Source organism: Pleurodeles waltl, chromosome 6 (genome assembly GCF_031143425.1).
Source record: "Pleurodeles waltl isolate 20211129_DDA chromosome 6, aPleWal1.hap1.20221129, whole genome shotgun sequence".
Classification (NCBI taxonomy): Eukaryota; Metazoa; Chordata; class Amphibia; order Caudata; family Salamandridae; genus Pleurodeles; species Pleurodeles waltl.
This window is the reverse complement of record NC_090445.1, coordinates 453,960,285-453,979,121: the sequence shown is the minus strand read 5'-3', so window position 1 is coordinate 453,979,121 and position 18,837 is coordinate 453,960,285. Positions and strand designations below refer to the sequence as shown.

General features: G+C 42.8%; 1 protein-coding gene across 4 annotated transcripts in view; it reads right to left on the bottom strand.

Moving 5' to 3' along the window:
* RASSF5 (Ras association domain family member 5) overlaps positions 1-18,837 on the bottom strand; it is a 268,852-nt gene that overhangs the window by 33,720 nt on the left and 216,295 nt on the right. For all 4 annotated transcript variants that reach the window (XM_069238582.1, XM_069238586.1, XM_069238584.1 and 1 more), the window contains 2 exons: positions 10,230-10,340; positions 259-556 (listed from right to left, as the gene is read on the bottom strand). In XM_069238582.1, coding sequence (XP_069094683.1) covers positions 259-556; positions 10,230-10,340 — 409 coding nt within the window. The remainder of the gene's footprint in view (positions 1-258; positions 557-10,229; positions 10,341-18,837) is intronic.

Sequence of the window (18,837 nt, the reverse complement as noted above, 5' to 3'; positions counted from 1 at the left end):
GATTATTATCCAACAGCTTTAGTGCCAGTTTGACACTCATGGTATGTTTCAGGGTTTCGGATGGGGTCACAGCCATGATTCGGTGCTGGTCAAGATGTCAAACATTCTAGAGAATCTGGTGATGAATCTGAGCCAATATTCAGATTCATTCAGCATCTTGTCCACCTATGATAGCGTGCATTACCAGGTGCTTCTGGGGCGATTTGAGAATTTTATAGTCGGCCTTGCTTGGCATGTGTATTGATTTTGTGAACTCACCTTGCCCATCCTTTGCCTCCTGCTTGAAAAGTGCAAATTTCTGAGGGTTATCAACCACCATAAACTTCTTGAGGAGCCCCTGGATGACCTCTGCAACAGTGGTGGTACTGCTGATGTGAAGCTGACGGACAGCGTCGAGGGGCAGGTAAAAGGAGGTCCGCTTTTCGGTAGTTTTGGCTGGATTTACTTCCTTTAGAGCATCGTAGATAGACTGTGGGCGGATGCCAGCCGGGACAGTGACAGGACGGCACAGTTTCATATGCACCTTGATGAACCCTGTGTATGTTCCATCCTCACCCTAGTAGGAGAAATAGAATCAGATTTATATGTGCCACATCTTAAGTACCTTCTTTTAAATGTGTACTTCTGAAAGTTAAACAACATTGGATTGAACAACATATACCACACTCTTGCGCACTACCATCTACTCCAATGCCTGATATATCCCCAGTAACCACTAAATTTTGACAAAGCAGCCACTACATTTTGACAAATAAACATCTAGCACTATAAATTCCAGTGTCCATAAAAACTCAAAAGGTCCGGAATGTTCACTATGTAGTGATGTCCTTAAAGGTTTTGACAAGTCCTCTTGTCAAATGAACAATATGTTTTCAACCAATGCAAACATATCAAAACATGCACCAAACTATCATAACTCTAAAAATGTCAACAAACCCCTTTAACCTCAAGAGCATTCTCAGAATACCCCAAATCATCTCTCAAATTCAAGACATCGACCAAAATGTTAAAAATATAACATACAATCCCAGCATGTCCCTCAGAGTAACCTGGAACTGCTCAGGCCTAAATTCTTCTCAAATAAATCCCCCCACCTTGCCCTTATATTGTGACACTCCTAAACAAGACATAAATTCATACATTCATGTAATTGTTGATACATCTTCTAAGTCAGAAACTTATCTTTTAGACCTGACAATTTTAAGGTGATCTTTCCTCAAACATTTTGCCTGCCTGCCTTCCATTTTGCTGACTTTGATTTTGTTGGCCTTTGGACTGTGCACTTTACCACTGTTAACCAGTGCTAAAGTGCTTGTGCTCCCTCCCTAAAACATGGTTTGATTGGTATGTACCTAATTGGCATATTTAATTTACTCATAAGCCCCTAGCAAGTATCATGTGCCCAGGCACTTTAAATGAAATGCTACTACTGTGCATACAGCGCTACTTGTGCCACCCACTTAAGTAACACTTTAAAACATGTTCCAGGCCTGTCATGCAGTGTTACACTGCCATGTTAACTTGGCATTCAAAACTCATTGCCAAGCTTTAAACTCCCCTTTTGTTATATATAAGCCAATTACAATGTAGGCCCTATGTATCCCAAAGAGCAGGGTGCTATGTAACTAAAAGGCAGGACATACACCTTTATGTTTTGCATGTCCTGGTAGTGAAAAACTCTTAGATTCATTTTTCACTACTGTGAGTCCTACCCCTCTCATAGGATAACATTGGGAATTCCTTATTACGCTTAAAAAGCTATAATTCCCGATTGGGAAGGAATTGTAATAAAAAATCCCCTTTAATGGTAAAGTTGGATAAATCCCCTTTAATGGATTTATTGTGACAATTTTGAAAATGCCACTTTTAGCAAGTTGGCATTTTTTCAGCTCTTACCCCTATCTGCCTGCAGCCTGTCTCCAATACATGTCTGGGATGGGGTGACAGCTTGGCCTTGTGCATTTCCTCTAGATAGCCACACACAAAGGAAGCTTAGGTCTGGCTGATGGGCATCATTGGGGCAGGTGGGAGGGAGGAGCTGGTCACAGCTTAACAATTACACCTGAATAAGCTGTGTCCTGACCCCACACACAGTACCGCTTAACCTCCTGTAGTGTGTCTGGAGCCAGGGAAGAAGGGGAGGATTTCTGTGCACTTCAAACCCTTCTTTGAAGTCTCCTACACTTCAATATAAGAACTGGACTTCTAGCCCTACTAGCTCAGTACACTTCTGGACTTGTGGATACTCTACCAGGAAGGAGGACTGCTGTGCTGCTACAAGGATTACCATTCTGCTAGACTGCTGCGCTGAAAGAACTGCTTACTTGCTGTGCTGACCTGCTGCCTGCAGCCCTTCTTCCCTGGGTGAGAACGACTAGGCCCACATCATTTGAACCCAACACCCAGAGTGACTGGTCTCCTGTTTTCTAAAGTCTCAGGGATACAAAAGATTTCCAACTCACCTACTACAGCACCTACACTTTGATAACTGTCAGTCTTGGCCTCCCTGCCAGGTTGTGGCAATTCAGTCCTGGACCTTTGGGAGTGGGTATAAAGTGCTGCTCCAGCCAGAACCAATGCATTGGCATTGTTGCGAGGAACAGATTGGGCACATCGCCCCATTACATGGATCAGAAGAGCGCATTGTCTCTGCTGCGTGCAGAAAATCAACATCTCCTCTGCTGTGGGGATAGACACCGGTGCAGTGCCTCCTCTTTACCCAGCTTTACCAACGCAACCAGGATTAAATTATTTTTGTTCAGCAGGCCTCACTGGGTCTCTGTAATCGGCCCATGCTCCATTGTGGTCGGCCTCAACTCTTGACAGTACGACCAGATATCCCAAAGAAGTGCACATTGTTTATAAACGCTACTTCACTTTTATTCTTTAAAACTTCATAACTCAAGTTCTACTCAAGGGACTTTTGTCATTTTGGTCTTGTTTTATTTATTAAATTAAGTTCTATATTTTTCTAACCACATGTGGTATCTTTTTGTGCGATGTTTTTACTGTCTGAAGTGCTGTATAGATACTTAACACATTTTCTTCTAAGTTAAGCCTGACTGGTCTGTGCAAAGCTACCAGGGGTTGAGCACCTATTAATTTAGGGTGTGTTGTGATGTACCCTGACTATGATTGCGACTCCTGCTTGGGCAAGGTGCATACCTCTGCCAACCAGAAACCTAGTTTCTAACATTGGTTGCAGCAGTGGAATACCCCTGTAACTTATTGTACACTACCATTCCACATCTAAGACCAATTCGAGTCAACACTCCATGATTGGCATTTTAGATTTTTCCCAAATCACCCTCCATCAGCCTGTCTGTTGGAGCTGTGATTTCACCTCTAAAGATGGAGTGTGAGCTAGCCAACCTGGAGAGCTCCCAGTGGCCCAGCTCAAGGAGTTTTGTTTAGAGGAGGGACTACCTGCCAAGAGGAGCATTAAGAAGGCAGAGATCCCAAGGTCTTTAAGGGCAGAGGCCTATCAGGCCTCCACAGACAATGAGGAGGAGAAGCGGAATAAAGACTAAGACTCGCAGAAAGGTCTTGGACTGCTACCTTTGGAGGAGGGGGCAACATCCTTCCAGGATTTGAGATACTACCCTCGACAGGGAGCAGAGTGTCATCCAGAAGCCTGTACCCAAAGAAGGGAGAAGAGAAAGTTTAAGTTGGAGCTTGCTAAATTGAAGATGGATTAAGTTCTGAAGGAGAAGAGGCTGGCCATGGAGGAAAAACAAGTGGCCCATGAGCTGAGGCTCAGACAGCGTGACATCAAAGCTATGCAAGTGTAATCCAGCAGCAATAGTGGCAGCATACCTGTAGTATCTATTGAAGAAGGAAGGGTCCGCATACCCAAAGGGTTGGTACCCAGCTCTGTGGGGAGTGGGGGATGACATTGATAAGTGGGTAGCTCTAAAGGTGCACAAGGTTCCTGAGGAGTACCTGTGAGGGAGGGGGTAGCTTGTGGAAGTACATGCCCACAATGGGGAGGACACACTAGTTACAAAAGAGGTGGAGGACCAGGCACAGTATATTCCCATTAAGGCAATAGGTATCAATAAATTTGGGTTAACCCCTGAGACATACAGGCAGAAATTAGGTGCAGGCACAAACTTCCCACACAGATCTGGGTGGACTTCCTAGATTATTCCAGCAAGACACTGAAGGGCCCGGTGAGTGGCGGAAATATAGAAGACTTTGCAGGGCTGTACAACCTAATTCTGATTGAGCACATGCTTGAGATCTGTTTTACAGAGCTGCTCCAGCACCTGACTGTCCCCAAGAAGCTTGTTGAGAAAGTGGACCTCTGGGTCAGCACCAGAATACCCAAGAAGGCATTTGTAGGATTATGGTTCCCACCAGAAGAAGGGGGAGAAGGCAAAAAGGAGATCTGGCAAGCCCCCAAACCAGGTCTCAAGTGAAAGGCTCCCATGCCCAATTTGGCCACCAGAAAAAGAGCTTTCCTGACAAGAGTCAAAACAGGTGCCAAGTGTCCTAAGAAGGCACAGCCTCCCGCTGCAGGAAAGACACCAGGGGGTGGCGAGTGTGACGCTTGGGGAGGAGCTTGTCCCAGTCAGTGGGGGAGGGTGGGAGCCAATTAGGTTATCCTAGTGTTCCTGGATGATGTAGAGACGGTGCCTAAAGCCCATATGCTTTTCAATACTGTATAGTATAGGCAGTGGGTCACCATTAATGGGCATTATTTTGAGTCCTCTGAGGGACACAGGAGCCAGTATGACTATGGCGTGGAGTCAGCCAGTGGCACCTGAGCAGATTTTACCCAATACATTCCACAAGGTTGAAGTAGATGACAACTGTGAGGGTATCTATCCAGTTGTCTTGTTCCATTTAAGTAGGGAGAGGTCTCAGGTTTTCTGAAAGATGCTGTGGGTCCTGCTATACATGTGGACTGTTTATTAGGTAATGACCTTGAGCAGACTACCTGGAAGGAAGTGGAGATTAAGTTACACCTGGAGATGTTGGGGTTGGATGTGTGCAACCACCAGGTCGATGGCTATACTAGAATGGAGTCAAAACAGTCTGCAGCCTGGAAAAATGGCACAGACAGCCTAGAAAGGGAAGCACAAGGAGTGTAGGAAACATACTCCAAATGTCTCCCAGATGAGGTGGATGGGGCACCAGAGGAGGTCACCTCTGAACCCACTAAGGAGGGCATTGTCTCCCTTGGTGACTTGCCTGAACTTGCTGGATGGCAAGATGAAGAAGGACACACCAGGGAAGAGTTCTGTCAAGCACAGAAAGAGTGCCCAACCTTGGAGGGCATGAGGCAACAGGCTGAAGCCCTGACAGCTTGTGTTGTCTCATGAAGTCATCACATTTATTGGGAGGAAGGCCTCCTATTCACTGAGGCACATGTGCATGGGGCAACAAGGGCCTTGGTGGTCCCCCAGTGCTACAGGGCCTACCTTCTGTGGCTGGATCACAATGGCAAGACATCTGGGCCAGGACAAGACCTTTGCCAGGTTTGTTCCCCACTTTTACTGGCCCCAGATGAAGGTTTCCTCAGATGCTTTCAGTAGGACCTGCTTGACTTGCAAGGCAAGTGGGAAGACAGGGCAGAAGCAGAAAGCTCCGCTGAATCCCTTACTGATTATTGGCACCCCCTTTGAAAGGGTTGGCATCAACATTGTTGGGCCCACTGCCCCCCAGCAGCCTCTAGCAACAAGTTTATCCTGGTTCTGTGGGACCATGCCCACAAGGTACCCACAAGCCATTCCCCAGAGAACTACAAATGCACCTGTAGTGGCTAAGGCCCTAATGGGATTTTTACCATAGTGGGTTTCCCTAAAGAAACTATGTCTCACAGAGGCAACAACTTTGTGTCTGCTTATATGCAGTCAATGTGGAAGGAGTGTGGAGTTTTCCATACCCTACCACCCACAAACCAATGGGCTTGTTGGGAGATTCAGCAAGACCATCAAGGGCATGATCAAGGGCCCATGAGGCGTAAGTGGGACATCCTCTGGCCATGCCTGCTCTTTGACTACAGAGAGGTGCCTCAGAATGGGGTGGTTGTAGCCCCTTTGAAGCGCTGTATGGGCACCCTGTAAGGGAACCTCTCAGGCTGGTTAGGAAGGAGAAGGAGCAAGCTCCCTGGAAACCTCCCCAGGATGTGGTGAGCGACATGCTAGCCTTCCGGGGCAAGATGGCCAAGTTTTGGATGCAAGCATCTGAAACATTGAAGACATGTCAGGAGGTAATGAAGCAGTGGTACAACCAAAGGACTACCATTGTAGAATTCCAGCCTGGACAAAACGTGTAGGTGATGGAGCCAGTGAAGTGCAGGGCTGTCCAGAACCGTTTGACTGGGCCTTATGATGTGGTTGAGAGGAAGAGGGAAGTCACCTATCTGGTGGACCTCGAGACCCCCAAACACCACCTACCTTAGGGTCCTCCATATCAACCACCTCAAACCCCAATACGAGAGGCCTGAGATCACCATGTTGTTGATTACAGATGGTGGGAAGTAAGAGGAGAATGAACCTCTATCTGACCTCCAAGCCTCCAAAGAGAAGGACGAGTCAGTGGATTCTCCTGCCACCTTCCAGCAGTTGGTGAACCGAAGTCTTAGCTGTTATGGAGGCCTTCAGTGTTGCTTACTTGGATAACATAGCTGTCTTAAGTAGCAGTTGAAAGGAACACCTGTTTTACCTGCAGGAAGTGCTTCGGACTCTGCGGAATGCAGGCGTGGCTATCAAGTCCAGTAAGTGCCAGACAGGGGTCTGTGATTTACTTGGTTCACCTGGTGGGTGGGGGTAAGGTGCAGTTAATCCAGGCCAAGATAGAGAATACCATTGCTTGAGGGCCCCCCAAAACACAAACTGAGGTGAGACCCTTAAAAGTCTTCACAGGATATTACAGAAGGTTTGTCAAGAGGTATGGCACCATTTTTGCCCCTTTGACTGAGCGGACTTCTAAGAAGCAGCCCAGAAATGTGTTTTGGACTGAGTCATGCCAGAAAGCATTTGACTCCCTAAAACAGGCCACGTGCCTTGCCCCTGTGCTCAAGACCCCAGTCTTTCTCAGGCAATTCATTGTTCAAACTGATGCCTCAGAGTATGGCATAAGAGCAGTACTTTCACAGCTCACTGATGGTGGCCTAGATCTGGTTTCCTTCATCTCTAGGAAGTTATTTCCCAAGGAACAGAGGAGGGTGCTATTAAAAGGGTAGCTTTTGCTGTGGTCTGGGCAATGAAGAAGTTGAGACCATACCTGCGTGGGACTCACTTCCGGATTCAAACAGACCACAGGCCTCTCACGTGGTTAATGCAAATGAGGAGTGAAAATCCAAAATTGTTGAGGTGGTCCATCTCTCTACAGAGAATAGACTTTACGGTGGAACATCAAACTGGGTCAGACCACGCAAATGCTGATGGTCTCTCTAGGTTCTTCCACCTTAGTGGTGAGAACTCACAGGAGGCTGGGTAGTTCTTCCCACTTTCAGCTGGAGGAGTCGCCACTGGCTTCTCGCTCAGCAGGGAAGGTGGCCTGAAGGTGATGAAGCAGAGTTGAAATAGAATTCTGCAGCACATTGAGAGCTGGTGCGAATTAATATGTACAAAGAAAAAGTTCTTTAATGTCTATAGTCCCACTATCAGTGGAGCTGCAGAATACGAGGTGTTTTAAACTGGGGGCAATGTCGCCTGAAAGAGGATCAAAGAATAACATTTTTATACTCAAAGGTAAATAGCATTAGGGAAGCCAATGTCAGGCTTTTTGTCAGAGGAAGACTTTTGTAATAGATTGGCAAAGTATGTGTGTGGTGTCCAGTTGTCCTGGAGAGAAAATTCCATAATGAATCAATATTGTGTGCTACAATAATATGGAACCTGGGGATAGTGTTCCTGAGCTGATCAGTATGTGCTTCCCAGTGTGAGCTGTACCATCACAGTACAGTCTAATGAAAAAGGGTCAGAAGATGAAATTTGCATTGTAAATGTTGAGTCTAAAAAACATGTACCAAAACATTTTGTTACTTCTAACAGTCAGTAATTCTGATGCATCTTTAAGAAACCCTACATGCATGTACGTCTTTTGTGAATAAATAAAAAGCTGAAAATCCAACACGACACTATGACAAAAACTGAAAACAAAGGAAACTTCAACAGCAGCTAGTGAATAAATAGCACTATCTCTTGATAACAGGCATCCACCCAGCAAACATATCCTAAAAAAAAATAATCCACAAACCAGGAAAACAACAATGAAAATGCAATTATGTCTGTAAAGTGAATACATCAAAGAACACACACTGGTTCTAATCTAATAAAAGTGCTATTTGAGCCCCATCAACAAAACCTAATGGTAATGGAGATGGGATAAGGTACTCATCCACTAAACCCAATGGTTTTGATGGACAGCTTAACTAAGCAGTGGCAAAAAGACACAGAAAACAATTGCAGTAGATATATATATTCACTGAAAAAAGGTTAAAGCAACGTTATAGTTAACTGTTGAAATAATAAAAAAAGAACCACTGTTTAAAAAAAACCCACTGAAAATCACCTGGTGCAGTTTGCAAAGCTAACTATAACTTGCAACCTGCATCCACTGCTTATTACCTCACATACTACTTTACTCATGACATGTTACACAACATCATTGATGACATCTCAAATAACATATTCGATGACATAACTGATGACATCATCCAAGATACTGCTCCTCAAATGACCATAAACCATTAGATATCTGTAGGTCCTATTGAGCCCACAATCACAGAGTGTAGATTGACTGTATGTAAATATGTGCATGTTCGAAAGTGAAACAGTGTAGTCTTAAAGACAAGTGTGATTCGTTATAATAAAAGTTATTTGGTGCGCACTTTAGCTACCAGAGAAGTTTTAAGTGTAAACAGTGCTTCATTTAAACAAAGTAACAACTAAGCAGAACTAGTGTGAGTTGAAGAGGTACTTTTCAGATAGATTGTGGGTTAAATCATAACAAAGGCCTCTTGCTAAAAATATGCCAGAAAAACTGAAGTTTCTCCTTAGAATACATTATTCACCAGTGGATTTATGTGTACATACTGATGCTAAAGGACTGTCATGTTGTGCTAGTGACAATTAATATATAAACTAGAGTTTTATAAGGTGCAGATGGTTGTTACTAGAAATGTAGTGAACATTTTGTGACCCTATGCATTGTTAAAGAATATTAATGTTTAAGTGACTCTCCTACAGTCAGATTAAATTCCAGCAGATTTGCAAACATTGTTGCAATGGTGTAAGCCTTCCTGCTCATTTCAGAAATATGTGTAGGTACAAAGTGCGAAGTGGTGCCTTATCATTGATTAGAAGATTGGAATGTTCAGAGCTCTATTGAGGACAATGGAATAGCTCCAGGCGTACAATGGCTGGTATAAGCCTGGAGCTCCAACATTCAAATGTTTGTCTTTATCTTTCTTCCTTTTAAAATTAGAACTTAGATGTGAAGGTTTTGACTTAAAATTTTATATCATCTGAGGTATTCAACAGGCAAACATTATTAAGGTAATTAATGACCAAATTATTTTTTGACCGGTATTCAAGGTATAATAAATTGCAGATAACGTTAATGTCTACAGATACATTACATTTCTTACGCACTTAAATACCAGTAAAAAACGATTTGTCAAATTACATCAAAGTTATTAACAAAACAAAAAACGTTCTTCCTATGGAAGCTCTTACCTAACTATAACTACATAGTGGTGCTCGCCACTGTGTCTTTCAGAGATATATATATATATAAATATATATATATATATATATATATATATATATATATATATATAATGTTATTTGGGGAAAAATTGATGACATGAGGTATTTCAGGCAGCTGGCACTGTTTGTACCCAGACCTAAAAACGACGAGTGTTTCAACAGTGGGAGTGATATCAAAAGAAGAAAGAAGAGGTCAAAGCCTTCTCTAAATAGGTTTCAAATACTAGTACTGCACCAATTGAGAGAGATAAGCTTGATTCTTCGAAGAAACGATCTGAAAGACAGGCCTGAAAATGTACGATTAGAAGTAAAGTTATTCTGAGTTTTGAAGTGAGAGAAACTATGAGTGAATGGGGAAGGATGAATGTGAGGAAGAACAGGACATCCGTTACGTGCATTATATTCCCTAGCTTCCATGAAATTCCAAAAAACATCAATAAAACCAGGATTTCCTTTATATCTCTAACCTTCCTCAAACTTCGTACTCCCCATACCTCAACGTACCAGTTTCATAATCAGGCAGTTTGTGACTTTGGAGTTGAAGGTCTCAATCCTCTGTTTGATCTCCTGCAGAGACGGCTCTTTGGGTCTTTCTTGCACATCTGTTGATCCATTCTGAAACAAGATGAGAGCAATGCTGATTACAAACGTTTTCTGTACTTTTTTTAATTATAGAATTGCTTAGAGTCTTCTCAAGAGACAGAGCTTTTGGGTTAAATACAAGTAGAATTCAGCTTGAAGTGGGCAGGGAGAAGGAGGGCAGGGCAATGATCGCTGGGGGTGGGGTATCCTTTTTAAAGGTCGTACATGCTGTGCTGATCACCAGGTCAAATCAAACATGTATTAGGCATAGCAATTCTAGCCCTGGTTTCCTTGCCCAGAGATATGTTCCTCGTGACTGTAGTGTTTTCTGGAACAAAGTGAACACTGGAGCTTGCCGTTCTTTTAATTCTTACCTTAGTTGTAATGATGTATCTGGAGTTAGACAACTACCTATTTTTGGGGTTTTTTGGGTAAAGTTTCAGATCATATTTGTTACACATCAAACAGGTCAAACTGAATAGAAAGTATATATGTTATTAGCACAGATATATATATGTATATATATGAATATAAATAAATGTATGTGTGTATATGTCGCGACTAGGTAGGTATAGTTAGGACCTACTTTCTATATCAAAAGCATTTTTTAACTTGCCTATCTCTTTGATGCCACTTGACGAAACTTTCCAAAGAAATGTGCCTGTCCCGTTAGCTGCTGCCTGACAAGTTTTCAGGTGATCGGTATTGAGGTGGGGGAGGGGGTCCCAAAACACGTTTTTCCCATTCATTTTTCTATAGGGATTTTGAAAAGCATTAGCATTAGCGCAAAAACTACTGGATGGAATTACACCAAATTTGGTAGGGAGGTAGGTCCTGGTCCAGAAAGCAACTTTTTTTTTTTTTTGGTGTAATTCCGTTCAGTAGTTTTTGAAAAAGTAAGGGGAAAACAAATGTTTATATCTAGGGACGGGAAGGATTCACAACCACTCCCGATCTCGTGCAGAGATCTGATTGGCTGATAATACTTCAACAACAGAAGCCATTGAAGTGTTGTCAGCCATCTTGGGACTCAGCTAAAACCGAGTCCCCCAAAAAGTTTTTAAAAAAGAAAAGGGGCCACGGTATGAAAACTCTGACCCCTTAGCTCTGGTGGTAAGGTCCCAAAGGGATCCCTCACCCCCAGGCTAAAAAGCATTTTTTTTTTTAATTTTAGGAGCAGAGTCGTGGTGGATCTGCAGACTCGCCGTAAAATGTAAAAAAACAAAATGAAGAACCACCAGGCCTTGGGGACCACCACCCACGGCTACACTGTATTCTAGGAGTGGGGGGTGACCCCAAGACCCCGTCCTAGAGACCACCACCCCCTGGGGCGACACTGTATTCTAGAAGCGGGGCCACGCAGCCTGTGATGGCCCTGAGGACCGCCACCCCACTGGGCTGGCTCCTGCTCTGTCCCGGGGTGCCCAGAGCTGTCTGCTGTGGCTTGGCTGCGGCTCTGTAGCTGCAGCCAAGCCTAAGCTAACACTTCGGGTTTTGACAACAGGACCTGTAAAGCAGAAGGGGACATAGATGGAATGCTTCAGGTCAAAGCAGCTCCGTGGTTCCTGAAGCAATGGCACTGCGATGGAATCCCCTCTTTGTCAGGTAGCCCGGAAGGGCTTTTAATTATTATTATTTTTTTAATATTTAAGCCCTTACGGGCTACCTGACAAAGCGGGGAAAACGATATATATATATATATATATATATATATATTTAGGGACCGCAGGCCCAGAAAGCCCAAAAAGGGCACCAAAAAAAAAACCTTTACACTGAGCTTTGGGGGTTCGAGTCCAGCTGGACTAATTTTACTTTTTTTTTTTTTTTTTTTTAGTTTATCTAAAATAAATAGAAAATGTATTTGGAATCAAACACAAATATTTCATTCTAAGTATATGAGATATTAAAGCCTAAAAAAAACTATCCATTTCCCTGTCATTTTCTTTCTCTCTTTCAATTTCTCACACTCGTACACTCACTCAGACACTCACACACCCAATCACAGACCCACTGCCACCCTCATGCAAAGAACGGCAGACTATGGAGGAGGCAAGCAGCGATGAGGGAGGGGATGCGGGGATAGCCCAAGCATCGAAGCAGGAGGGGGTTGAGGGATGGAACAGGGTCCCTCAGAAAACAGTGTCTGAAATTTGATCTCAGTCTTTGAATGCACAGCAAATTGATGAGACAAGAAAAAGACTAACAGGCTTGTGTACAGAAACGGAGCTGAGCTCAGAGAGAGTGAAAACAGGATTGAACGTGTGAATTGCTTTACAACAAAGAAAAAAGTATTTCCTAAAATAGATGCTAAAATGATGACAAGTGGCTTGATATAGTACTTGGTCCCTGCTCTCGGGGAGGGTTAAACACAGGACGAGACATGACAAATGCATGCCATGAACAAATGGAATAGAATAGAATAGAATGGAAAAGAATAGAAGAGTGATGATGGAGCCAGCAAATGAGAAGCCTATGGGTGGGCTGAGGGCCACAAAGTATATACAACATGTCTCAAAGAGCACAAGCACTGTTTAGCCAACACCTAAAAAAGTACAAAATGAAACACGTTCCTTTCGGCCCTATAGTTATATCCTTAACTTTACTCGCAAAAATACTGATTGATTTCTTAACAATGAATGTAAAAATGCTAAGATAATATATGTCAGCGATTTAGCTCCTATTATGTATCACATTTTATTTAGTGTTGAATTTCCTTAGAGTTTTAGCCATTTCCAGTATGTTGCGTTGCTGTATTTTTTTCGTGCAGCTTACAACTCATGTATAATGCATATTTTAAACTGAGTCACCTCCAGGGCCCAGATTTACAAATATTTTGTGCTGGATTTGCATTACAAAAGTGAGACAAACATAAGTATTTTTTATTTTTTACTTTACTGTGCTTTGGAAAGTTGCATTAGAGAAATGCAAAGGAGTGAAAAGAGCTGCCTGTGTTATTCTGCATCAAAAGGGTGTTTCATGGGTGGTACATGGGCATTCCCAGGCAATCACAGGGGTGTGGAATAAAATATCTACTTCTCCATGGGACGGCTTGTTTTTAAATCTACTTGTCCTGCAAACAAAAATGTACTTGTCCCTTTTGTGCCATGTAGTGCGGCAACAAATTCTGGCAGCAATCTCATTATGTAAGAGCTCTGATAATCTCTGATTCAGTTGGCTTTGCCAGTACTTGTTTATTTTCATTCTTCCCATAATCTTGTTGAAAATGGTTACACTGATTTTCCATTAGGAATATTTTGGGGAAATCACGCATCAACACATTTTACTAAATTACTCTTCAAAGAAATAGCACCTAAAATTTCATAACAACAAAGAGTTTTTTTTCCTACTTTCATTTTTTCAGGACATTTTATTTTAAAAGCAAAGAGTCATCACTCTTGCTTACAAGCTTCTGCAAACATTTGCATCTAATCAGAGAGCATACTGGGAGCAAAATACTTAGCCTCATATTGTTAAACTTTTAAAACAGGTGTTTTTTTTTTTTTTTACTGGAACCACTGTTAGCAGTGCAGTGTGGCCTTAAAAACGTTTATTTACAGCGCTCACCCTAATAATGAAGGCTTTTAATTAATTAACCATAAATACAAGTTCAAAAAGTATTAACATATGGCCAAACATATTACCTCAACTGCAGACAGTTCCCTTCTCTGTAAACTGGCAGCTAAAGGGTCCCAAGAACAAAATAAACATGAAAACTTGTTGCCCTTGATCCCCAACAATATGTCCTTGGCGTGGGGCGATAGGAATTCAACATCTCTGAAACACCCGTGGTTTTGGACACAAAAACAACCCATGGTTTTTGACAAAATCCTATCCAGCTCTTAAAATGGACAGGTACTTTCGAGCGCAAAGTACATGTCACTTTTTTGAATTTGGATGGGATAGTGCCAGCACGTCTCAGAACTGCTCTAATGCTTTTAATGGAAGAGTACGGGCACTTTTCAGTAGCAACATAAAACTCTGGGTGAAAGGAGTACCTCCACTTCTATATTTTCATTTTAAGCATTGACCCTATCTACTAACAATAGTAGGCTGAGTTTTACACCAGAAAGTATGCTACTTTGAAGCAGGCATAATAAAAAGAACTGCTTTTATTTCTACTGATCTTTCATGTACGCTACAGTGCATAGCAGTCTAAGCTTAGTATTCCAGTACCAAACCTGTTCTACATTTTGCCCAGATACCTTGCACTGCTGTGCTAAGATGTGTGAATGGCATTAGGCAATCGGATTGTGCGCCTACACTAGGGGTAGAGCAGGATAGTTAGCGATACCTTAGCAGGTATGGAGCTTTAGTGATCTCTCCATCTCGTGCAGTGCAGCACAGCAACTCTGGTTGCTGCCCTGCGATGTGTGACAACTGTATAAATCTGGGTCCACATGTTTATAATGGGCAACAATTGACAGCTCTGGAGTCGAGCTTCTTACAGTGCCTATCAGTGGATCAAAAATGTGTAGTGAAAACATGTTCATCCAATCCCTTGATTCTCTGGGGAGCACAAAAAACAAAGATTACATACTCCAGTAGCAATTGCGATTGTGTGCAAATTTGCATGAAGGAGGTACACAGGTCTCAAAATATGGACAAGGCGAAAGTAAGGGTAAGTGAAGAGCTTTCAGATGAATTGGTGTGTTGTGTGATTGGGGGTGGGGAAGTGAAGGAAATGTGAAGAAGTGCATTCAGATGAGAGTGAAAAGAGGGCGCTGAGGAGGAAAGAGATGAAATGTGAGATATGCAGATGACCAAGATATGGAGATTAAAAAAAAATCATACATGTATAACTGAGTGGAAATAATGGGAGGGATTGAGACACACTGAGGATCACTACCAGTTCCACAGGCCTTAAAAATGTTTAATTCAAAGTGTTACAATTTCAGGATTGAAACAGCTTCCGTGACATTGGAAAGTGGCGGCAGTCAGGCCGCTCCTCAAGAAATCCAGTCTTGATCCCAGTGAACTGAAGAACTGTTACCCAGTCTCGTTGCTTCCTATCCCAGTTAAGATCCTGGAGAAGCATCTCAATCAGCATCTAATGATGCATGTGGAGCAAAAGGTAACGCTGGATAGTTTGCAGTTTGAGTTTAGAAGCCAACATGGCACAGAAATCACTGTGATTTCCGCAATTGACAGGATTAGGCGGCTTGTGAATGTTGGCCAGTCTGCAGTTCTAATCCTTTTGGATCTGTCCACAGCCTTTGACACCATCTCTCCCACTTGATAGGGCGTTTACAGGCCTTTAGGATAGGGGATGTGGCCTTAAAAGTGTTGGCATCATTTTTGAATGACAGATCCCAATTGGCAACCACATGGAAATTTAAATCTGACCCCTTTATTTTGCCTTGTGAGGTGCGCAGCGGTCCTCCTTGAGCCCAACAGTTTTTAATGTATACATCGCTCCTTTGAACAGTCTGATCTAGTCAATAGGGCTTCAGGCAGGGACATACTCTGATAACACACAGATCATTAGGTCTATTTCAGAGGACTTGGAAGCCCCAGCAGCCAATTTTAAGAATTGCATGAAGGCGGTGGCCTCATGGATGAGCAAAAACTGCCCCTGCTCAAAGATGTATGGTGAAAAAACTGAGGTGCTGATGTTTGGAAGTCACTCACCAATATGGAATCACAATTGGTGGCCTGAGAAATTATGGGCATTACCTGCCACTACTAATTCAGAAACAAAAACTAGAAATCTTAATGGACAGTGAACTAACCTTTGAGCGACAGGTCACTCACAGAGTGGCGACCTGCTTCTGCATGATCAGAACACTACAGAAGATTTTTCCTTGTGTCCCCCTTCCGGCTCGGAAACAGGTGGCCCTTGCACTCATTTAATCCAGAACAGACTACTGTAACACTTTGTTATTAGAAGCTAACAAGATCATCCAAGCCAAACTTCAGCTTGTGCAAAATGCTGCAGTAAGGCTGATATCACATATCCCAAAATATATTTCAATTTCAAACGGACTGCACAAACTTCACTGGCTTCCAATTCAGAATCGAGTGATATTTAAAGCCATGTGTAATGTACATAAAGAATTGTATGGTGCCGCGGCGGTGGGGGGGATAAAAGCCATGTGTCAATGGTACTCCCCGGACAGACCTCTCAGATTGGCAACTCGGAACCTAGCTGTCATTTCTCTAGTTTACAGGAAGAAAATGGTGGAAGGGCAATTTCTGTGGCAGCTGTCAAATTGTGGCATTCCTGCCCGTCACCTAGCTAGGATTAAATTGCATCTGCCTTTTAGAAAAGCCTTAAAAACCTGGCTTTTCTCTTCGTCCCGGTTTTGTGTCTAAGTTAGGAAGCCGGGATTCATCTGTATGTTATTTTGGAAAGCTGTTTTATTCTGGTTCCTGTCAGGGGTTCAGGGATGGGTCAGATTATTTTAAGGTCTGCATTTGCCGCCTATATATGCCTTCAGGCATTGTTGCTCTCTACAAAATCATTCATTCATGCAATTTCCTTTACAACCAAATTGTTGTTACTCATTCATCTTAAACACCTAGCAACCAATGAAATAGCCAGAAATCCTGGTTGCTTCTAGGTTCATGTCAGTTGGTGTGTTATATATCTAGATGCAAAAACAGAAAGCTCAGACAGAAACCAAAATACTGGTCGAGTGGCACAATATGGAAATCACAGAAATATAGTTTGTGTTTAAGTCACACCCTTAGTTACATAAGCCACACCCTTTTACGAGACATCTCACTTAAAGCCCTGGGCAGCTAAGAAGGTCATTAGCCTGCAAATTCAAGGTCCAATTGGGTCTTTCGTGGTCCTCATGTTGGTCTAGCTATTAGACATAAAAAAATAAGCTGATGAACTTTATTCAACTCTATTTTCATAGTGACCCTTCAGATTTTTCTAAAATCTAATGAAAGATTAAGTCGAGGCAGTCTTATCATATTGAAAAATTGTATGTAGTTCATTTAACGTTAAGAATACGAATAAGGGACGTTTGGCAACTAAAATGATTCTCTTTTTTATTTTCTGATGAATACGTTACCTTTTATGGTAAATAATGTCTTTCAGTCATTGAGAGGCTTGAAGGAGATAAAGATAAAACACAGAATTCGAAGTATGAGGAAACTTCAGTACCCCTGTTGCCTTACATCATTCCTGCTAGGTCTCAGCAGTCACTGGTCAATCAAAGGGCCTCGGGGTGCCAATCAATCAAAGCTATCAATCTGTGCAGCGTGAGCTTGGCTGGCGGAAGGTGAAGCCCAGCTAACAGCCCTTACTGGACAGGACCATTTATCCTGCTTTGATTCACTTTATTGATTATGTGCTGCTGAGAATGCGTGGGAGCGCCCGCCTTGCTCACAGTCAGCGCATTCCACAGATCCATAGCAGACAGCATGTCGTTAGAAAATGTCAAGCCCAGAGCACGACTATGTTCCCTCTTTTAGGATGTTTTGTGCTCAACAGTGAAAGGTGATGGATGGATGATGGTAGGTGCTGGGTATCCAATGACAAAGCGCATCACTGGCACCTAAAGCTTCATAGATACACGATCAGAAGCAGTATAACATAGCTACACACTGAACGCAGAAGCAGGGCAAGCTTCCATCATATTTAAATTCACTACAAAAACTGTGTTATGGTTCTGGCTGAACCATACAAACTCACTGAAACTTGCTAGTTATGGTTAGCAAGGCACCAACCATGTTGTTCTTGCAGGCACCTAGGCCCGGGAGCCCAGTTGATTGTGAGTCCAGTCGCCTGTGCACATGGCCTCAAAGAGAGATCACGAGTTGCAAAAGAGCAAGCTTCCCACGCATTCTGCAAACTCAGTTAGAGGTGATGGAAGTTTAACTTTGAATTGCAAGCACTGAAGAGCTACAGATGAAACAGAAAAGTGTACGCTTCTTTTACAGGAACAGCACAGGCAGAAGCACATGCCTCCCTCACACAAAAAGCAGGTTCCTCGAAGCATAAAAAGCAACAGTCCCTTGTGCGTCGTAATTCTCAGTCTCTCTGTCTGCCTCTCTCTGCCTCTCTTAAACTAGGACTTGAGTAACATAAAAACATCCCATGCCCCAAATGGCACGTTAAAAAAGGCTGCAAATGAATCTGCCCTGTATTTTGCATTTATGAAATGTTCTGCAATATTGTCACACATAACATGTTACTTGTCTATTCCTGGAAACGTATTCTTTTCCTTGCATTCAAGGTAAAATGACCTATTTCCCTTCTATTTACCACTGATTTACACTCTTGAGTTAGCTTTTCAGTTTACACAACTTTGTCTGTACTTATTTTGTATTGTTATATGCATGCTAATTGCCTCCCTGGTGGGAGGCAGGCTGTTACCCAAACAATTATGATGGTGTTGATGAACAAGTTATTTACCTTCAGTAACGTATTATCTAGTAGAGACTATCTAGCTGCAGAGTCCTTACCTTGACCGCACTAAAGAGTTCCGGTTGGATGACCCACTCTTTGTGGGGTGCGTGGGAGCAAAGAAAATTCAGGCAGTGCAGAAACGAACCATTTCACGCTGGCCAAGAAGCA